Source organism: Phodopus roborovskii, unplaced genomic scaffold (assembly GCF_943737965.1).
Source record: "Phodopus roborovskii unplaced genomic scaffold, PHOROB, whole genome shotgun sequence".
NCBI classification, from domain to species: Eukaryota; Metazoa; Chordata; class Mammalia; order Rodentia; family Cricetidae; genus Phodopus; species Phodopus roborovskii.
This window is the reverse complement of record NW_026126082.1, coordinates 93,207-115,585: the sequence shown is the minus strand read 5'-3', so window position 1 is coordinate 115,585 and position 22,379 is coordinate 93,207. Positions and strand designations below refer to the sequence as shown.

The window sequence follows — 22,379 nt, the reverse complement described above, 5'->3', positions numbered from 1 at the left end:
AAACAAAACATTCATATACATAAAATAAAACTTAATTTAAATGAGAAAAAATTACAACAAATGCTGGCAAGGTTGTAGGAGAAAAGGAATTATTGGTGGGAGTGTCAACTTGTACCATGACGATGGAAATCAGTATGAAGGCTCTTCAAATATATTATTCAAATATAACTACCATGTGACACAGCTATACCACTCCCAGGCATATATTCCTAAAACTATATAGCCTACTACTTAGATACTTGCACACTCATGCTCATTGTTGCACTATTTACAACAGCAAGGAAATGGAAGCAGCCTAGATGTCATCAACTAATGAATGGATAAATAAAATTTAGTTAGAGGTAACCAAGACCCAGAAAGACAAATGATATGCATTCTTTTTCATATGTGGATCCTAGCTTTTAAATTTACATATGCATATTTTGTGGGACTAAATGTGTGTAGATGTGAGGAAACCAGAAAGAGGCCCTAAGGTGCAGGAATAGGGCTTTAAGCAAGCATAACAGGCTGGGTAATAGAATACATGTGTAAGCAGAAAGAAAATATTGAAGACAGATTTAAGTAGGGGTGGGGAGCAGGGAGATGGTAGAACAGAGGGAGTGGAGGGAGGATCAACTGAACATGAGCATGTAGGAAAATATCATATGGAAACTAATTTGTAAAGTAAAAATTTTAAAGGTAGCAAGTATTTAAGAAACAATATCTGAATACAGAGAGGGGGGAGAGAGTAGGAGAGAGATATAGATAGATAGATAGATAGATAGATAGATAGATAGATAGATAGATAGATAGACAGACAGACAGATAGATAGTTAGATAGATAGATAGAGTTAACCAAATAATTAGATCTAAAGGGTCAATATGAAAACTAGGGAACATTCACCAAGAAGAAAATTTATAAAAGTACCTAATTTAAGATGACTAAAGCAAAGCATCTAATGTATTAGTAAGGATATTTCTGCCTCTGTTGAGGCTGCAGACAGCTGCTCTGGAGAAATTTCTACACGGTCCTTTCTCTTGTCAGAACGTCGCAAGATGATGACAGAATGGATGTGAACAATTCTGACTGTATCCACCTAAAGGAAAATCCAAAGAAATAGTTATTTCTCTCTCTAGCCAATACTTCTCTCTCCAATTTCCTGTAAATATAGGATTATATTTTATTAAAGTGGCAGTAGAGAATTTCAGATTCAAAACTAATACTTTTCTTATTGAGATGCACACACACACACACACACACACACACACACACACACACACACAGTTTCATGTAGTCCAAGTTGGCCTCCAAATTACTGTGTACCTGGGTAGCTGGGCTGGGCTTGAACTCCTTCCTGATCCTCATACCTGTACCTCCCAAGTGCTGGAGTTACAAGCATACATCACTATTCCTAGGTAATAAATGTTTTCAATGCCCCATATTCCAATCAAGATATATATATCAGAGTATTTAGGTTAATCATCTAATATGTGAATAATCATCTAATATGTGCAAAATGCATTTTCATATGAAAATATAAAACAGTGTTCTAATAATATGGTTAAGGAGAAAGTATAATACATCAAAACTACATTAAAATTGTGGAGAAAATCAATGTTTAGAGCAAATCAGAAAAGTAACTAATATTAGCAAAAGTGTTCATATAGAAGGCAGGCAAATATATGTATTTGTTGATGGCTGCCTGTGGGCATATAGAATTTCTACAGTTGCCAAGTGGATATATGAGTGACAGAAGAGGTAAAGTGTGAGGAAAATGTTTGGGAGACAGGTTGTTTAAGTGATGTAATTGTAGAGCTAGACATAGAATAGAAGAAAGTAAGTCTAAGAAAAGACAGAATGAAAGGATCTACAAAGTTTCTTATATCGTGTAGGTGATTTCAGGATGAACTGGAAGGAAATTAAATATGGCAATGTTTTTCTGGTAGTACTTAAGCTTAGGCTCAAACAGAATCATTTTGGAAATCATCAACAAAATTTTCATGAGGCAACAAAAAAATGTATGGAGAGTGAAGCAAGAGGTCTGGGCCTATATCAAGAGGGGTGCCGACATTTAGAATAGTGTAGAGTAAAAGAGAGAAGAAAGACAAAGAAGACATAAGGAGCAGTAAAACAGTTTGAGTTTGGGATCGGGTAGGGCAGTTGGCTTTCAATGAAAGAAGTAGCAAGACAAAGATGAAATCTGAAAAACAAGATGAAATCTGAAAGGAAGTTTTTGTCATAAGCTATGATCTCTCTACTATACAATATAAAATCCATTAGGCACAGCTCTTAAAATATGTCAATTCTGATTTTAAATAAGCCATAAATATACCCACTGTAATTAAAAGGCTTAATAAAAAAAGTGAGGGGAAGAATGTGAAATATCTCAACATTTCATAAATATTGACTATGTATTGAAATACTTTAGATATTAGAGCTAAATAAAATGTACCCTTATATTAACATTATTTTTACCCTTTTGCTTTAGTTATTTATTTTAAAAATGTGAATATAGTTAAAAGAATAGTCAGCACTTCAATATGAAAAACTATCCTGAATAAACAAAAATCAAGACAAGGTATCATTTGCATAGTAAATACTCACTATTCTTTCAATAAATAAAATGTTCTTTATGTTCTTGTTGTTTGACAAGGTCTTACTCTATAGACCAAGATGACCTGCAACTCACTATGTAGCTTAGGTTAGCCTGAAATTCACAATAATCCTTGCATGGTCTCATCAGTGCTGAGATTACAGGTGTGAGCCACCTGGCTTTATAATTTGTTGAAAACACAACACAGCTCTAAAGAGTTTTTATCTCAGAAGGTTGTTATACTTTTGTATGATTCAGTTACTAAGAGTTTCCATAAATTATGTGTTCCTATTTTTGGGGTCAGTGGTTTTTTACAGTCTCCCTTCTGTATAAATATCTTTACTTGGTAAGTTCTTTCATTTTAAGTTCCTGATCATATTATAAATATCTAATCATTTTCCCCTCACAAGTATTCTTTCATGATAGATATGCACTTATTTCCACTAGAACACACATTGTGTTCTATTTATTTTTACGCTTTTCTCCTGTACTAGATTACAAGGTTCTCAAAAGCAGGGACCATATTTCATTTATGATTTTCTTCCCAGCAACTAGTACAATGTGTGGCAGGCATAGAGTAAAAGAAAAATAAAATTAATAGCAGAGACAGATGCAACCCCTCTCAGAAAATAATGAGACAAACAACTGAATTTCCAACAGAAACTATGAAATCCCAAAGATTACATCTTAGAGAACTAAAATAAAATACATGCAAATTAAGAATTCTATATTCAAAGAATGTATCCTTTAAACTGCAATCAAAATAAAGATATCTTCAGATGCCTAATGGAGGGAATATAGTATCAGGCAGAAATGTTACAGTTCTTCAAACAGAAAGATAATTCCAAAAAATGAAAGAATGATTAAGTGTCATAAATATACTTATAACACAACTTGTAAACACAATGAATACAGGGCATATGAAAATGTAATACCAATGTTAAACCTTAAAATACTATAGAATTAAAATACATGACAATAATCCAAAAGGTGGTAGGTTATGAATTAAAATTAAAAAATGTTCTAAAATTTTAGTACAAATACTTCCCAACTTATGATTGTTCAACCAAGGATTTTTCAACTTTACATTGATAGGGATATGGTATACATACAGCAGAAACTGTACTTTAAACTTAGATTTTTCTCCTGGGCTATTGGAAAACACATAACATAAGAGACTTTTGTAATGCTGAACTGCAGTTTTCAATAAGCTATACAATCATGAAGATGTATGGATACTGCACAGTGAGCTAGGGTGTTTGGTACTCTAGGTGTATTATACTTGGGGTCTAGGATATTTTCAACTTTTAGTGAGTTTATTAAGATATAACAAAATTGCATTATTGGAGAGATGGTAGAAGTAGTTGCATTAAATTATAACAAATGAAGACTACATATTGTAATATGTAGGAGAACCACTAAAACAAAAAAATTATAATAGGTGGAGGGTCAAATAGAGTAACAAAATATAGTTTATTAACAGAAAAGAAGGAAAAAGAAATTTAAAATAAAAAGTGGATTACGTAGGAAGCAAAAGAATAGTAACTGTAATTCATATACATTAGTAACTACTAAAAATAAGAAACCTCAAAAAGATCATCAGACTGGATTTTTATATGCTGCTAATAAGAGCTATAAATATGGTTATACAGATATGTTAAACTCAAGAAAAAACTTCACAAAAGAGTAGTGATAAAAGAAGATATAGAATAGGTAGGTTTTCTTTCCTTTTTGAAAATAAGAGTGACTTAAGTATAGCATTTGTAGTCTAATGTGATTTTTTCTAAAATATTTATTTATTTATGTACTTTATGTATATGGGTGTTTTGTCTGTATGTACATTTACACACCAGAAAAAGCATGAGATCCCATGGGACTACAGTTATAGATGGTTATGAGCCACCATGTGGTTGCTGGGAATTGAACTCAGGACCTCTGGAAGAACAGCCAGTGCTCTGAACCTATGAGTCATCTCTCCAGCCCCTGCAACATTTTTTAAATAGAAGTGTAATAGTTAATCTGGGTTGTCAACTTGGCTGGATTGACAGATGCCTAGTGTAAGATTAGGGAAGTTCACGTCTGGTGTGCCTGTCCCAGCATCATTTTCAGAGAGGATTCTCCATGTAGTAGTCTGGGAGCCCAGACAAAATTAAAGAAAAAGAGAAAGCCTGCCAGAGTAGTCTAGTTCCATCCTTCATGAGGTAATGCATGTAGCACTGTCACAATCACCCATGACCACTAGAATCCAGAGCCTTCAGCAGTCCAGTGAGGATGCACAGCAGCTACACTCCAGGGAGCATCCAGGCCTGGATTGGGGCTGCATCATGTGTCCTCCTTGACCAGAGGCTTCCAGCTTGTCAGTTTAGCTAATATGAATTATCCCACTCTCTAGCATGCAGAAAGCCAATTTTGGGCCACCAGCCCCCAATTGGGTAAGGCATCCTATAAATTGCCTTTTATAACAAATATAGAGAAGGAAAGAAAGAGATCAATTCTATTGCTTCTGATCCTCTAGAAAATTTTAACAGAGGAAGAAAGGTGGCTTAAGTGGTTATGGTGAAGAAGTTTGTATATAAAGATAATAAGTAGATGTTTTGCCTAATAGCTTGGAGAAAGGATAAGAAACAATTATTTTTATTGTATTTTACAGAATCACTAGGCTCTGATACATTGAAAAAAAAACCTAACTGTTTTTTGTATAATTAGCTTAGAGAATGGCAGGAAAAGTGGGGTGGAGTGCACACTCAGAAGAAAAGACATTGGACTAAAAATCATGACACCAACAATAGACTGCATATGAGAAGTATGAATAGACCATTTGGGACTGGGTAAAAAGAATATGAACTAATCCTCAAAGTCTTAAGGAAAGTGGGAGAAAGGCTATAAAAACAGGCAGAGAGCAAGGAGAGGAACAGGGTAATGTTGATCACATTATTCCTGTTGATCAAGTGAAGTTCCTACAAAGAACAGAAACTAACTAAGTCCCATTCTAGTGAGATTTTTCACCTGATTTTAGCAGGAAATAAATAAATAAATAAATAAATAAATAAATAAATAAATAAATAAACCATGCTGCACAATTACAAAGTAGATTAAAATCCTGGCTGAAGCCATCAAACAGATTGCAGAAATTCCTCCCCAACTGCAAATTTCCATCATGCAAAATTTTATCATACATACCTTTTCTGCAACTGTGCGCATTTCAGTCCCAGTGTATGTAAATTTGGAGTCACTCCTATTGGAGATAGATTAGAAAAGGGGGAACTGGGATTTGGAATAGAAAAGGGAGTTAAGGAAAAATAAGATGAACAGTTTTTGAAATGCAACCATAGCTGAAATAAAAGAGGGGGGAAAGGGAACAGAGCAGACTCCAGGTATTAAGGAGGAGGCTGGATAAACAATTAGCTATGCTTTTCAGTTTAAAGAAAGGGGACCCAAAGGTTTTATCATCTCTCAATCTTTCAAGTTACTAGGAACCTCTAGTATCACTATAGGATTCACAGGGGATGGGTGGGTGGGGACAGAAATCCACTAACGAATTAGATGGAAGAATGGATCGACAAGGGAAAAGCCTCTCAATGTATGGACATTATCTGCCACAATGAAAGTTACTGGCATATCCCTGACATTTCAGGGAAGAGAGAATGTAAAACGCAAAGAAAGAAAATGGAAAGCAATATAATGATAGTCATTTTTAATAAGGTGTGTTTATTTCAGTCAACAAAGTTTTACTCCTGTGCCTATCATTCAGTAACCAATTGGGCTCCTGGAGCCCCAACAAAATTCTATTTATAAGACCTTTTACAGGTTCATATATGATGTTGGTTCCTTCAGCCACATTTTTCCACATGGGAGCTTAAATATCTCAAATAAAAATCATGCTATGATATAAGGTTAAAATGAAACTTTAGGATTGTGGTGGAACTCAGATTGTATTGTTGAGGGAGCTCTGTTCTGTTAATGTTAACATACAAAGAGTACACGTTGTTACCAAAGTTGTTACAATTGCTCACTAAAAATCAGTTTAGAGATTCTAATATGATGTAAGTAAACAAATATAGTCTTACCTTATGTCATCATTCAACTGGAGTAGGAGAGAGCAGAAAACATTACTGACACATTGTTATAGGGATGCAAATTTACATGAAAATTAGGTCATATGTTCACACACATGCATGAAAGACTGGAGAATTCAACCTAAGCACTGTACTACACTCAGTGTATTTCCTTATCTTTCACACCTCTGTAACATTTAGCCACAACAGAGACTTTGAAGTCCACAAAACCCTTCTGACCTGAGTACTTTAAAATGCTTTAGTGATGGCCCTGCTTCCCACAGGGAAAACTGGTGGCGGTGAGGAGACGAAAAGCTGTAACCGTGGGTTGCTTGTTGTCGCTACCCTCCTTTTACCAGAAAGTGTTTCTCGCTTGATTTGCTGCTTTGGTCATTGGTGTCATAACCCCCACCCCAGTGGACCGCTGAGGGTTTGCAGGATCAGAGGACCAGAGGCAAAGGAACCCGAGACAGTATTAGAGAACGCAAAGGACCTAAATCGCATTCTTGTGACCTCCCAGCCTCTTCAGGGACCACTGGGTACTGTTTCATCCTGGTTGGCGGACCTACTCACCTCCCCTATACATAGACCCATCACCTCCTCCTTTTCAGTGCTCAGAGCGTGGTTGAGACAAACTAGGAAAGCGTCAGACTCAAGATGAACCGCTTGCACAGCTTGCACCACCTGCACCGCCATCTTTGTCGGTTCCAGTCACGTCCGCCTAGGGCCCACAGCAGCCTGGCCAACCCGGTGCTCAGACGCAGCCTTCCCAGCCCCTGTGCACTATGCTCCGCCCAGGCCTGGCCTAGTCGCGCGGGTTCCACGGGGGCGGAGCCGGGGGTACGGAGGCGGTGCCCATTTAGGTGTACCTGGGAGACTCTGGGCTGGCGAAAGAGTGGGACACTGGGTGTTGGCTAGCAAAGGTCTTTTGCGCAGCAGTCGGGCCGCTTGGCGGCCAGGGAGGCGGTGTTAATTCCGCCGAGGCGGACGTGGGCTGTGAGCAGCTCCCGGGATTAAGGGAAGACACCTCCCTAGTGCTGGCGCCCATTTTGCCCGCCCGCTGAGAACCCTGCGCGGCCTACACGCATCAGGGACAGCTCTTTGGGGCGACATCACCGCGAACAACGGCCTCTTTTGAAAGTCGGTCCTAAAACAGTTAAGGTTTTATTTTATTTTATTTCCAAGTCACAACCCTTGAATCTCTCTGGACCACTTCCGGCTGTTGGCCTGACTTCCTAACTTCGGTTCTAGTGACCTCGGCCCGGGATGCCCCTTGATTCGCCCTGGGCTCAAGTCGCGATCTCTGCTTGAGTGTTCCGGGGTGGGGGACCTGGAAGTTTTAGCCTAGCTGTTCTGGAGGAGGAGTAATTAGTCCAAGAAACATTATATTCATGTGAGTAACCTTTTACAGAAACAGTGTTTTACTGTGTCTGAAAAAGTAACTCCAGTTTGCTTGTTGTTTTTACAAAAGCTTTTAGATGTATATTTGTACAGGAAAAGAAAGATTGAGGGAGGGACTCACTTTATATTCAAGTTTGAATGTATCACATCAAGTAACCTCTTTTCTCTTTCCTGGTATCAGACATGATTAACTTATATCCAAAATTAATTTTATTTTACAATATGCCAACGAACTAAGGGATAAATGTACAAATCTTCCTTCCATTTCATAAGTTTATCAATTACACGAGGGATTTAGTATTGATTATAAATGAGAACAAAATATATTCCATGCAGCCTACACAGATCATACGCTTTTGTTTGCATTTGTCTTTTAAAATTCCTTTTGTAGTTCTGAAGTCAGACAGATATGGCAGTACTGAAAAAGGAACTTATTCGAGGCACTACTTGAAGAGATGCTGATGCTTTGCTCTTCTCTCCCAAGTCATTTCCAACCCAAATCTTCCCACAAATACTGTCCCAAATCCAGGGCACTCTGGTGAAATATATATGCAAACAACCTCTCTTTTTACCTTATGCTTTTGCCACATCTTTCTATGATTAAGTTTCATAATTATAAAGATTGGAGAAACAGCAGGGGTGTAATTGGACCTATCTGCATTTTCTCTTTAAGTTTCAATTTTATGTCATATGTTATTTTCAGTTATTGTTCATAATTAACATGTTCTGCCTTGGTGGGGTAGCAAGGACTGCTCATCTTATTACATTTGCTTAATGGATATTTTTGAATTTATCAATTTGTTTAGCCGCCTTCAAGAAAAAAGATTCTTTTACTTGTTTTTAGTCAGTCATATTCTAGAATGTTCATGCTACCTTTTATAGCTCGAAACGTTTGACCAGAAAGGGAAATAATTAACATTTATAGCAAGCTTATTATGTGCTAAAGACTCTACTAAGAATTTACATATATAGTGTGTATAAACTACCTCTACTGGAATTAGGCTCTGCAACCTCTAGCTATGTGAACTAGTGTATGGGTTATCTAATTTCTGTGTCTTACTTTCATTACATATACTTGGGAATAATACCAATACCCATCTCATAGCATCCCATGAAGATCAAATGAGTCAATGTACATAAACATATGTTTTGTTTCTGTTTTTTGTTTGTTTTGTCATGTGTTTTTCAAGACAGGGTTTCTCTGTGTATTCCTGACTGTCCTAGAACTCTCTCTGTGAACCAAGTTGGCCTTGAACTCAGAGGTCAGCCTGCCACTTCGTCCAAATGCTGGGATTAAAGATGTGCACCACCACCACCACCCAGGACCTAAATATATGTTAAACATATGAGAAGTGTTTAGTAAGTACCATTACAGTCAATATGCTCATAATTTTACACCTCAGGGAAACTGAAGTAAAGAAAGATTAGGTTGCCTGAGGGTCAAAAAAGCTTCTAAATGGCACAAGCAGGATTCATTTATCAGGCAAGCTGATACCTGGGCCTGTGTTCTTTGGCAACTGAAATTATAATTGGATATTGTAATTCCATGTATAATACAAGGATATTAAATTTCTTCAAATAATTAACATATTCAACTTATTGCTCCTATTTAAAAGCTCAAATACCTCAAACTAAAGCAAATTATACTCTTGTAAAGAAAAAAATACAAGCTACATGGTGGTGGTGCACACCTATAATCCCAGCATTCAGGAGGCAGAGGTAGGCGGATCTTTGAGTTTGAGGCCAGCATGGTCTACAAAGCTACACAGAGAAACCCTGTCTCAGAAAAAGAAAGAAAAACCATACAAAACCATTCTTTCTGTAAATGACAAAAAAGATGGTTTATTTAAATTATAACCAAAGAAAGCTCTTCTGTATTCTGTCGTTCATTTAGAACCTCATTTACAAAGTGTCTAAAAATAATGTATCTAGGTCAATATGGCTTTTAGAATCAAGGCAACTTCTATGGAGGCCATCTCTTTTAGTACATATTATAGCTATAAAGTTATACAAACATATTTTGAGATGCATTTGTGTCTAAAACTGGTAGTATTTTAACTTAAATTACATAGGTTTGTATTTCATGTATTGTATTGTACCTTGTAACTAAATTCATCTTGCATTTTTAAGATATTCCTTAGTTTCGAGAATCCTCAATTTTGTGAACAAATACCATATGCTAAAAATGTTCCTCTAGTCAAATAAATTTGGGAAATGTTAAACTATACAAAATCTTTGTTAAGTATAACTTAGTTGGAGTTTTTACTATACTAATATGATTTTATGATCTCCAATATTCCCAAACTTATCTGACCAAGGAAAAATATTGGGATCAAGTGTTCTAAAGAATCACATTTATGGAAATGATGTTCCATTCATCCAACATGTTATTTTTATAGACTTTGATCTAAATGCCTTTTGCTTAACCTTTGCATCTATATACTGAAGGTGTTGATGTTTTCATAGTTATGTGGTAGCTTATCAGTTCCTTGATCACTGCAGCTGGCTTTCTCTGGGCAATTATGCTCTGAATGATAGGACACAGAAATCCAGGCTAATGTGCTGAGTGTTGTCCCAAGGCTCATCTTGTCAATGCCTAGCCTGTTCACCTTTGGAGGTCACAGCAGCACATTATATGGCCTTTCTTCTGAGAATATTTTGTAGTACCTTAGTAATTCAGAATATCACATGCTATCTGCCTTCTCTTCCACTGGAATTATTTCCTTCCAATGTCAGTATAACCAATAAAGTTTTGTTTTTATTCAAAAGAAATTTAAATGTCAACATGTTGGTTGTTGCTAGGACCTATCTATGAAGTTGAGATTGTCTTGAAACTCTTAACAGTTGGTTCCTGATTTTTTAAGAAAGTGTGTGTGTGTGTGTGTGTGTGTGTGTGTGTGTGTTTGCTCATTTTTATTTTTATATTGGAATTTACTGGGGGGTGTTATATATTTCTAAAGCTCTACAATAGAGGCAGAATACTTGTATTTGCTAAATGAAAAAAGTGGCTTTCAAAATGTATAGCTGGAGACTCATGTGTTTTAGGCAGATAGAAAGGTTGAGCAAGGGTATGCAGCTTGAAACAACCCTAGTATTTGAAAGAAATTTTGGTTTGAATACAGTGGTAATGGTGATATTTGCTGGAATTGATGACATTGGGTGTAGCAAATGAGAAGAAGAAATTCAAGATAACTCATAATTTTTGAGTCTACACAAGAGGTGATATTGCCATACAGAAAGTAGGATTTGGCTGAGGAGGTAGGATGCTATCATAAATAAATTGGAAATGACATAGTACATCCAGGTGAAAAGGGGAACATGAATGAGGAAATAAATGGATAATTGTCATACCTATTTATTTGTCACAAAAATGTGACCATTCTCTCTTTGTTTTTGTTTTTGCTTTGAGAGAGGGTCTCCTTATGTAGTTAACCTAAAGCTTAGCTATGTATACTAGTTGGCCTCAAACTTACTACATGTATATAGCCCAGACTGGCCTGAACCTTGCTCAGCCTCTGGGATGCTCAGATTTCAGGCATGCACCAACATACCTGTTTTGAAGCAATAGTTTTTATTTCTACTTTCCTTTTTGGGAGTAGGCAGAAAAACATCATTAAGGGGGAAGAATCAAAATCAGAATGGTATCCTTGAAAAAAAAAACTAGATTTAGCTTCATTCCTTTATTTCTGGCTTCTTCTCATTCCACATCATGATTGACATCTGGTTTGCTCTGGACAGTATCACTTTGAAGACTGTAACAATCTTCCAAGCTATGCTTCATTTCCTTTCCCACTAATAGCTACTTATTGGGAATGGGGGGGCTCTCTTTTGTGGAAAGATACCCACTGATTTATTTGTGCTCTATAAAAGATAGAAATACGGTGAATCTGCATTATGATGGTATGAGTGGTTTCTACAAGATTCTAAAATGCATGTGAAGTTTTGAGACCCAAAGCTGGGCATAGGACTATTATGGAGAGTTTCCTTGCCACCCGAAACTCTAAGAACTGTAATTTATTTACATATTTTAAATAGCAGAGAGATATTTTTGACCTCCTAGTTTCTAGAATAAAATGTACAACTATGCCTCTGGAAAACCAAGCTTTTGTGACATCCTGCTTAAGTGAAACAGGGAGCCTTGATAGATAGATGGCTATTATTTGCTTTCAGAAAATAATAAAACTACACTAAATATTTTTCCTAAAATGAAAATCTCTCTTTAGATAAGCCTTGCTAGTATAAATAACTTTTTAAATAAAATGACGGGTATTTCCTTTGCCCTTATAACAAACTTAGTCTCATTTTAGAAACTTTTAAAAAATGTGAACTGCTCGGGAGTGACTTTTATCTGAAGAATATGGCATGCATGTGTCTGTTTCACTACTTTTCTGCCAAAGTCATGTGTCCTTAGGTACACTTTTGTACCCAGCCTCCCGCAGTTCTCATCTCCCCACAGAATGATCTTAGAATTCTTGAGTGTTTTGCCATAGAAAGTTAACATTACCTAGGATTTGCCTTAGTGTCGCTTCAGTTTCATTTTCAGAAAGCTTAAGATGCCATTTGATATGTTTAGGTTGTACAAATAGGTATATATGAGGCTTGGTTTTGGTTGGTGGTTGCTAGTCCCTGGTCACCTTGCTCACTAGTGAGTTCATCCAAACCTCAAAAGTCACACCTGTGTCCTGTGCGCGGATGCTGCAGGCTTAGGTGGAGAAAAGCAGGGCTAGAATTGGAACCCAAAGCCCAGAATGGCAAGAGAGGATGTGGGGGCTCCACCCGATCATCTCTGGGTTCACCAAGAAGGTGTCTACCGCGACGAATATCAGCGCACATGGGTAGCTGTGGTGGAAGAGGTAACTGCTTTCATTTAATTTTTTTTGTCTTTGCTTTTGCATTCAAGTAACTTGGTTTCTATCTGGTCTCAATATTCTGATATTCTTGGTTTTTGTTTTGATCATTCCTATTAGGAGACAAGTTTCCTAAAGGCTCGAGTCCAGCAAGTTCAGGTTCCCTTAGGTGATGCAACTAAGCCAAGTCACCTTCTTACTTCCCAACTACCTCTCATGTGGCAACTCTACCCAGAGGAGCGCTACATGGATAACAACTCTCGCTTGTGGCAGATTCAGCATCACTTAATGGTACACATTTTGCTCAATCATTTTCCCTTATACTTGTGATCTTACAACAGTACTTTATAAACTTTGCTTTTTTCTGACAGGTCAGGGGAGTACAGGAACTACTGCTTAAACTTTTGCCTGATGATTAACCTGGTATGTGATTCTATTTATTTTCTACTTCCTCTTCTTTGTTTTCACTCTATTCAGTTGTAGTAATTTGAATGATTTTTTTTTTCAGGTGCTGGAATTCTAGGAAGTTATGCTCTTCTGTTCTATTCATTATGTGACAATCTCATCATTCAACACTGCAGTGCTGCCACCCTTGGCACAGGGTGGGAAGGGAATAGTTTGAAAAACTACAGATGTTTAGGAAGAGTCATGAAGAACACTGCCAGTGACAGTACAGAAACAGGGTTAAACAGGACAGAAATCAAGCCAACAAAAGCATTTAGTCAGGAAATGTAACTTGAAATTGACTCCTTTGGAAATTGCCATAGAACCTTTAATGGACTTCATCGTATGAACATGGGATCTGGTGAATCTCACAAAAAAATCAGCACATGCTACAGAACAGATGCCCTCATCACCAAGGACTTGGTACTGATTCAGAAAGAAGAGAGCAGCTCCTATGAGCATCATCATGTGTTTGTCGCTTATTTCCCCTGCAGCAAATTCACGTGCATTTCCTTCTTCCATCCTGTAAATATCTGAGGTTTTGTTCTCATGTTTCCCATCTCAATACTGACCTAATTTGAATCTACTGAGAACCTAAAGTGTTCTGGTAGAAAAGGGTTATTTGTACTGATGAAATTAGCTTCAAAGGCTCCTATGCCTTTCTTCTTTCTGAAACTGTGTCTTTGAATTATTTTTGCAAGTTTCTCATCAAAAGCTTGTGAATCTAAAATCTTTGATTACAAATATTTCACATATTTGGCTTCCATTTCAGCTCAAAGGATGGTATTAACTTTAATTGGCACTTTTTTCAAGAGGTAGTAGCAGCTAACATTGCCAATTCCTGGGAAAGTGTTTATATTACTTGTAAAGAATTTCCTGAATTAAAGCAGTCATAACAATTTATGTATATTAAAATAAGGTTTTTCTTTTAAAAATAAGTCTTGGGCCCAGAGCAATTGTGCATGCCTATAACCCCAGCTATTTGGAAGACTGAGGCAGGATGATCACTTGACCTCAGGAGTTTGATAATAGCCTAAGAAACATAATGAGACCCTGTCTTAAAACAGACAAAAAAAAAAAAACACTTCGGTATAATAGCTACTGTGTATTGAGCTCTTATTGCTTCCCAGTTACTGTTCTGTGCATTTTATATATTTTATGTTTAGCCTTCCATCAGTTCTTAGAGGTATGTATAATTCCTATTGAAATGAATAGTGAAAGAAAAAAAATTGTTTAAGAAAGAAGTTAATCATTTAGCAAGGGTTTCTTTTGTGAATCATTGAACCAAGTATTGGGCCAAGCCTTTAAAACTGTGGTGTGATTTCAACATTTGTTTACAATATTCAAGATAACTACACTTAATTTTTCATACTATATCTTCCATCATACTTAAAGAGATGGAGATATAAAACATAATTGATTCATCCTATTAATTAAGAAAGAGTATTTTTTTAGAACAATTATTTTTCCAGCAATTACAAGGTCATTCTAGTTTCCCTGGAAGAAAATTCCAAGTAAATAGTCATCAAAGTCTTTATAACTAAAAAAGCAAAATTGTAATAATGTTTTTTTGTTTTAGTTTTCTGGATATGCCACAAAAGGATCCATGCCAGAAACAAGCCTGTGAAATACAGAAATGTTTACAAGGTAGTATATAGATTTTTTAAAATGATATTTTGAAATTTTACCTGTAAACTAACTATAAGAAATTAATTATGTTATCAGCAACTTTCATTGTAACATTTCTATAATTAACTGATCATGAATATTTTCTTCATTGTATCATGAAATGTTTAGAATATTGAAAGTGTTGTTATGTAGGGAATGGGAAGCTGCAGTGGTAGAGCACTTCCCTAACATGCTCAAAGCCCAAGGGTTCTATCCACTACACATACAGAAGAAAAGTGATTTCATTTAAGCTATGGGTTCTTGATTCCCATTGTACATTAGAATTACCTAACTTTTTGTTGTTTTCTTATTTTTTTTTTTTTTTTTTTGAGACAGGGTTTCTGTGTGTGGCTGCCCTGGAACATATTTTGTAGACTGGGCCAGCCACAAACTCAGAGTTCCACACCTGCATCTGCCTCCCAACTGTACCTAAAGAATGTTAAAAATTTGTCTAGCTCACTTAAAGCAGACATCCTGAGGGTAGGATGGGGCAGAAATCATTTTACAAAGCTAATCATGTGATTTTAATGCACAATCACAGTTAAGAATTACAGAGCTAAGCAAAGTCCTTCCATAAAAAAACTGGTTTGGAGTTGAGGTTATAGCTCAGGGATAGAGCATTTACCCAGAATGTACTAGGCCCTGGTTTTCATCATGGAACACTGTTTGTATACACAAACAGAAAGAACAAAGCATGACAGTGCAAAATTATAACCGCAATACCTTGGAAACAGAAGCAAAAGGAAAACAAGTTCAAGGCTAGCCTGGGCGACAAAGTGATAACCTATCTCAAAAACTCAAAATTACATAAATACACACCACAGATAAGTTTTAATACTAGACCTCAGGGACTAGGAATTAGCTCAGTGGAAGAAGACTAATTACCTTGTATTCATGTAGTTCTCAGTGTGATCCCCAGCCATACCTATTCCAACAAATTGAGGCATATGTGTCAAAACTCATGTGGCTGTAGCTGTGTGGTTTACTAATGCGTGAACTCAAAATGGTATGAAAATGGATTTATTAAGAATTGTACTGAAAAGGACAAACTCACAAAATACATTGAAGGGCTGAAGCTGCGGCTGATCCCACACCGCCTCTCTGACATTTGGGTCTTCCTCATGCCAAAAGCCTAAGGCCCCTCAGCTTTTAAGTTGTAGGCTTGCTGCCCCAAAAGTCATTGGCTAAATGGATCAAAATCCCACAACAGTTTACTTCTGGGCCCTCTGTTGTATTCCATGAATTTTTCTCAAGACTGATTTGGCTACTTGAGGTCTTTTTCACCTCCATATGAGTTTTAATATTTTTTCTAGTTTTCTGAAGAACATTATTGACATTTTAGTGCGGATTACATTGAGTTGGTAGATCACCTTCAGCAGTATTGCCATTCTATCAGTATTCTACAGATCTATGAACATGGGCACTCTTTCTATTTCCCAATATCTTAAATTTCTTCAGTATGTCATAATTTTCATTGAAAAGTCTTTTTTTTTTCACTTTAGTTAGGAATATTCATAGGCATTCTATTTTCTCTTGCCTGATTTCTCTGCTTTAAACTTCAAGTACTATATCAAGTTAACATAGAGAGAATGGAAACCCTTTTCTAGAAGAAAAGGTTGCTTTGAGTTTTCCCCTGTTTAGTATGATATTTGCTATAGATTATATTTACCATTTGTTATGTGAGGATATAACCTTATTATACCTAGTTTCTTCAGAGTTATTTTACATGAATGATGTTGAATTTTATTGAATCCTTTTTTTCTACATCTACTAAGGTTTAGTGTGTTTATTTTGACTATTTATATATTGTATTTATTGATTTCTGTATGTTGAACCATATTTGCATCCTTCAAATGAAACCAACTCTTTTCGTTGGTGTCACTGAATTAAGTTTTAAAATACTTAACTTAGGCTTCTTACATGTATGCTCATTAAAGGATATTGGTTTTGCAGAAAAAATTTGGAAGAATTCTTTCCCTTTATTTTATTGTATATGATATTTTGCCTGCACATATGTCTGTGTGTCATATGTATGTCTGGTCCCTACAGAGGCCAATGAGGTTTTTTAGATCTCCTAGAACTGGAGCTACAGATAATTGTGAGCCATCATATGGATGCTATGAATCAAACCTAAGTCCTCTAGAATAGCAGCCAGTGCTCTTAACTGCTGAGCTACCTCTCCAGCTCCATTCTTTCCCTTTCTATTTTATTGTCTAGTCTGAGGACCATTGGTGTTAATTTTTTGGTTTTATTTTTAAATTAATAGTTGTAAAGCATATGTATGTCATGTGCAAAACCCTAAATTCAATCCACACTACCAAATATGTCATGGTCTATGCTTTTCTTTGATGGGAGATTTTTTTTCTATTATTATACTTTCAGTCTCATTTTTTGTAGACTTTCAAATTTATTGATATATCAATTTTCAAAATATTCATTATTTCAGTTGTTTCTAGTGTAATAGTCATTGTCTCCTATTATTATTATTATTAATTATTACTGCTGCTGCTATTGTACTGGAAATTGAACCTGAGGCCTTTTATAAACATTCTAACAATGAGTTATACTTGCATGTTTCATGTTACTTTTTAAACTTTGAAATTATCCTGTCTAGCCTTGAACTCACTCCACAGCCCAGGTAGATCTTGAACTTGATCTCAGCCTCCTTAGTAGTTTAGGACTATAGCTCCATTCGACTGGGATTGGATTTCAATTTTATTAATTTGAGACTGAGTCTTCTTTCTTTTGATAAGTTTAGCTTGTCAATTTTGTTTATCTTTTTTAAAAGTCAACTGTTTCATTGTTTTTTGTTTTGTTTTGTTTTGTATTTTTTTGTGCTCTCCATTAATTTTCTACTTAGTTTTTATTTTTTTTCAATATATTATTCAGTTATTCAATATATTACTTTTGGCTTGCTTTTGTTTTTTCTAAAATCTTGAGATTCATTCATAGATATTTATATGAGATCTTATTTTTTAATATGGGCAGTTACTTATAAAGTATGAATTAATATGCACTATAGAACAAATAGACTTAATAGGCTTGTACAGAATATACTGTCCAACAGTAGAAGAATATATATTATCTTCATCAGCCTATGGAACTTTCCCTAAGCTAGATCAGGCTGACTGGCTAAAGGGTATGTTGTTCCCCATTCCAATAGCTTTTGGTATATACAGCAAACCTGAGCCACCAGTAGCCCATGTACATTTGTAGCCACATGAGAACTCATTCGAGGCCCTCAGTCTGCATAGCTGGAAAACTGGCAAATGCCCTATCCACATACTATATCCCTAGTGACTCAAGAATGAGCATTAGGTAGGGGTGGAGGAATGCAGGAACTAAGCAATCCACAGGTGTTGGTCTTAGCACTCTCAGCCTTAGAACCCATAGTACAACATACATCATGGTCACCTTACCTTTGTTTTATAACCCCTTCAAAACTGAAAACAAACACAAAAACATTGTTAGCTCCCAGTTTTATTTTATAAGAGGGGCATTAAATTTGATATTCAAGCTGCAGTTTGCTATGAAACTGAAAATGTGGGTTGTGTGCATTTTTCTAATGTATCAAATTACAAAATGGGACTAGTGGATACTAATCATATCAAAAACTACTGCCAAAGGTACTGGACTGAAACATAACTTATATATTAAAATAACTTTCAGCCACTTCTAAATTGTGATTTTTCTTCTTATTACACTTTTAGATAGATTTTAATAAATCCTCCTTTTACTTCTTGGCCTGTTGACAGATTTCTAAATCAGAAAGAATTCAATAGAGTTGGGTATATTCCTTCTATGTGCTAAGTGAAAAGGGTTGGAAATGCTTAATTACCTTGTACCTTCTTCATTCTATGAGATCATTACTAAGAGTTGCCTGTTTTTCAGCCAACAACTATATGGAATCAAAGTGTCAGGCTGTCATCCATGAACTTCGTAAGTGTTGTGCTCGATATCCCAAGGGAAGATCTCTTGTCTGCTCAGGATTTGAGAAAGAAGAAGAAGAAAACCTGACACTGAAGTCTGGATCTAAGTAAAGTTGTGTTGAGAAGTTAAATTCTGCTTCATGTTTCCTTCAAGTATATTTTATTTATTACCCCTTCTTCAAGCCAGGCAACAGCAAACAACAAATGAAAAAGTTAATTGTAAGAGTTAGGAAATATGTCATCTATGTAAAATATGCCCAAATAATCTATGTTAGAAAATAAATATGTATAATGTAAAAGGGAGCTGCTAAAATAAACCCGCTTTACATGAAAATTTTGATTTGTTACTGAATGTATTTTAAGAGACTATTACATACAGATATTAGTGAATTATCCTTTAATCCTCTAATTCAGACTTGTTATCTGTATCTTGACCTTGCTTGCCAAATTTTGGATTTCTGTTGAATATAGATGAGATACACAGAGCATTGGATAGAAAACAGAGTTTATTACAGAATAACATGAAATGAAAAGTGAACAATGGCCAGAGACCATTATGCCAACATACTATACTACTTTCTTCTTTTATGTTTTTTAAACTTTATTTTTATTTTATGTGAATAGGTATTCTGCCTACATATGTGTTTGTATAGCATGTGTGTCTTGACCTCCTGGGAGTGGAGTTACAAACAGTTGACATGTAGGTGCTTGGAAATGAACTCAGGTTCTCTGAACAGCATCCAGTACTTTGACCTCTGAGCAGTCTCTCCAGCCCTGAATGTATACTATTTTCTAAGTTTCTAGAACATGTAGCTTTCCTAGGGGTATTTTCCTGTCCTGGTGATTGGTAGGCTCATTTGGATTAACTTGCAAGAATGAGGGAACAAGGTTATTATGACTTTGTTCTTTACCAGAAAGCCCCTGACTAGATAGTAATCTTATGATCTTCCCAATGTTTCAGAATATAATCTACCCACAGCCAAAGGTACACAGATCCCATTATTTGGATCAGTAAAGTCCCATAGTTTCAGTTCCTGGTTTTACAAACTGCTGATTAGGGAAGAAGCTAACCTCATAATAACCTTCAAGCTTGATAATATATGATCAGCTATATAAGACCAGTAGTGTCAGTGATAAAACCTAACTCACATGAGGCCCACCAGCATTAAAATCGTAATACCCTTCCTAGATTGCATGCTACATTAAAGTTTCTTTTAACCTAACTCAATACCAATAATTCAGTTTTCTTCCAAATGCCAGTAGGGACATTGGGGCAGGGTGAATTTCTACCGGTCTGTTACTGTAAGTGTTATACCTCTGAGGGGAAACTTTGCCCAATACAAGTGTTGCAGCTCTGAGGGAAAATGTTTCTCCAATTCAAGTATTACAGCTCTGAAAGAAAAGGTATCTTGGTTGGGAATCAAGGAATACCACAAAGTCAGTCCATACCACAAACTTCACATGAGATTTATTGGGAAATACAAAAGGCTGGCACCCTCTGCTTAGGAGGGAAGCAATGAGGAACTAAAAAGAAGGCAGGATTTATATAGGGTTTCTTGTGGGGCAGAGTTTTAGGTTTCCAAGAAGGGACTTAAAGTCCTGAGCTTGGAGCAAGCCCAAGGATTGTTGGGATTTTGAGTTTAGGGATTGGCAGGTCTTCAAAACTCAGATGTGGGCTCAGAATTTTTACCCTACAGTTACCCTACACATACAGCCTTCTAATGTGCAGTGATCCCTAATTCATCATGAAGGAATGGAAAAAATACTTTTATTGCAAGTTAGTGTGAGGCCTATACTCAGCTGCACTGAGGCTGAAAGGTTTTTATTCAAGGCATGAACTGCCAAGTTGTCTCCAAGTGGAGGGAGAGAGAGCAATCTCCTGAAATGGCCTTAGCAGGGAGAGAGAGCATCATGTGAATAGAAACTGCTGTAAGCAAAACAAAACTCATAGGGGAACTTCTGGTCATTAGGATAGCAGGATATGGACAAGGGGACTTTTGTTAGGAAAATCAAATGTTGTAGTTAAGCTGCTCTTCTGAGATAAGGGTCAGATGACTTCGAGATGTACAGGACATTCTGTTTCCATTTCTCCTGAAGAGGACAGGATCCACCAGGTCATCCATTTTGATGTGTTCAACAAGCCCATCTTGGACCAGCCTTATAGTCAGCATTGTGACAAAACTTTTCCTGGTGAGATGCAACAAACATATCTACTCAACCCAGAGAGGGTCTGCATGACAGACCAAAGTACAGATACCACCAAAGTTCAACTTGGAGAACCAATGAGTTTTATTGGAGTTACTTATAAGTAAGGAGTCAAAATGACTCAGGCAGCTGCATTTCCAAATCCCAACCCAGCACAGGTTACAGCTCACAAAAGCTGGAAATCTGGAAAAGCATGCTGAACAGCCTGTAGCAATTCAACAGGTTTGTACCTCAAGTGATTCATTTGGTCTAAACCTCCATATAGTTCAGGTGGTTTCTGATTCTTCCAGGCAGGTGGTCTGGCCTTAGGATCTTCTTTGTAGCCTGGCTGCTCTGAGCAAGTCTTCTTGAGAGCTGTTTATTGCTTACTCTGGGAGGGAGAAGCCTAGTGAATCTAGTCAATTTCAGGGACTTCCCAATTTTAAGTTATTTACCTTCCTGTTTAAGGAGCTTCCCTGAAGGATAGACTGTTTCAATCCAGTCAGGCAGGCAGCAACAGAATTAAAAATTTAAGGTGGTTTATCTATTCATTATTTCCTTATAGCCAAAACTTATAGTAGTAGATCCAGATTCTATTAAAACAAAACTGCTAAAGGGAACCTGTTGATATCTGAGAACTATATTATACCCATTTGCTTTCCTCAACAGCCCCCCACCAATGAAAATGTCTTTGGGGGCTGGGGATGTAGCTCAATTGGTAGAGTACAAGGCTCTGCGTTTTACCCCCAGCACTACATAAACCAAAGGTAATGATACAAACCTGTAATCCCAGCAGTCTGGTGAAGTCAGGAGGGTTAGAAGTTCAAGGCCATCCTCAGCTACATAGGTAGTAGCCTAGATTCTGTGTGACCTATCTCAAAATAAATAAATAAATGAAAAAAATGTCTTTATAAGAATATGAGTGAGACCAGACCTGCCTATCCACGTGGGACCACCTGTAATTTCACCTGCCTGGTCTCTGACCCCCCACCTCTGGTCCTCTACTAGAGTTCAGGGACCCTCCCAGAGATCCACCTATCTTGCAGGGCAACTCCGAGTTCCTGCAGGATGGATCCTTGACCCCCATCACCAGGCCTCTGCTAAAGAGGCCTCGGCTGGAAAAAGCCAGGACCCAGCTAGCTCCGCCTATCGGTGCAGAAACATCCTGAGTATCAGCCCAGTCTGTGACCCCCATCGTCTTTGACCCCCATTGCCAGGCCTAGGCTAGAGGTGAGTCTGGGACCAATTCGGATGGAATCCCCTCCACACAACCTTCCC

At 36.8% G+C, this 22,379-nt stretch overlaps 3 protein-coding genes across 6 annotated transcripts in view; 2 read left to right on the top strand and 1 right to left on the bottom strand.

Annotated features, from left to right (window-relative positions):
* Brcc3 (BRCA1/BRCA2-containing complex subunit 3) overlaps positions 1 to 7,417 on the bottom strand; it is a 36,151-nt gene extending 28,734 nt beyond the window's left edge. The window contains exons 1-4 of one of the 4 annotated variants that reach the window (XM_051179408.1): positions 7,202 to 7,417; positions 6,641 to 6,657; positions 5,754 to 5,808; positions 957 to 1,076 (exon numbers count right to left, since the gene is read on the bottom strand). In XM_051179408.1, coding sequence (XP_051035365.1) covers positions 957 to 1,076; positions 5,754 to 5,808; positions 6,641 to 6,657; positions 7,202 to 7,324 — 315 coding nt within the window. In that variant the 5' untranslated portion in view covers positions 7,325 to 7,417. Of the gene's footprint in view, positions 1 to 956; positions 1,077 to 5,753; positions 5,838 to 6,640; positions 6,658 to 7,201 lie in introns of all 4 variants that reach the window. The other 3 variants (XM_051179407.1, XM_051179410.1, XM_051179409.1) reach the window with 3 other exon arrangements.
* A 133-nt stretch (positions 7,418 to 7,550) lies between these two features.
* Mtcp1 (mature T cell proliferation 1) lies at positions 7,551 to 13,533 on the top strand. The gene is made up of 5 exons (XM_051179405.1): positions 7,551 to 8,021; positions 12,731 to 12,882; positions 12,997 to 13,167; positions 13,248 to 13,299; positions 13,385 to 13,533. The coding sequence occupies exons 2-4, from the start codon at positions 12,778 to 12,780 to the stop codon at positions 13,293 to 13,295; spliced, it is 324 nt and encodes a 107-aa protein (XP_051035362.1). The 5' UTR covers positions 7,551 to 8,021; positions 12,731 to 12,777; the 3' UTR covers positions 13,296 to 13,299; positions 13,385 to 13,533.
* On the top strand, positions 13,454 to 19,251 carry Cmc4 (C-X9-C motif containing 4). Its single transcript, XM_051179406.1, has 3 exons — positions 13,454 to 13,845; positions 14,900 to 14,967; positions 18,880 to 19,251. The coding sequence occupies exons 1-3, from the start codon at positions 13,775 to 13,777 to the stop codon at positions 19,026 to 19,028; spliced, it is 288 nt and encodes a 95-aa protein (XP_051035363.1). The 5' UTR covers positions 13,454 to 13,774; the 3' UTR covers positions 19,029 to 19,251.
* The last annotated feature ends 3,128 nt before the right edge of the window (positions 19,252 to 22,379 follow it).

What these genes read in the sequence shown, in the direction of transcription:
- Mtcp1 (XM_051179405.1), top strand. Translation starts at nt 12,778, where the DNA reads ATGGCAAGAGAGGATGTGGGGGCTCCACCCGATCATCTCTGGGTTCAC. An exon ending in GGGTAGCTGTGGTGGAAGAG is followed by an intron (nt 12,883 to 12,996) that starts GTAACTGCTTTC and finishes CATTCCTATTAG; the next exon opens with GAGACAAGTTTCCTAAAGGC. An exon ending in AGATTCAGCATCACTTAATG is followed by an intron (nt 13,168 to 13,247) that starts GTACACATTTTG and finishes TTTTTCTGACAG; the next exon opens with GTCAGGGGAGTACAGGAACT.
- Cmc4 (XM_051179406.1), top strand. Translation starts at nt 13,775, where the DNA reads ATGAGCATCATCATGTGTTTGTCGCTTATTTCCCCTGCAGCAAATTCA. An exon ending in GCATTTCCTTCTTCCATCCT is followed by an intron (nt 13,846 to 14,899) that starts GTAAATATCTGA and finishes TTTTTGTTTTAG; the next exon opens with TTTTCTGGATATGCCACAAA. An exon ending in AATACAGAAATGTTTACAAG is followed by an intron (nt 14,968 to 18,879) that starts GTAGTATATAGA and finishes CCTGTTTTTCAG; the next exon opens with CCAACAACTATATGGAATCA.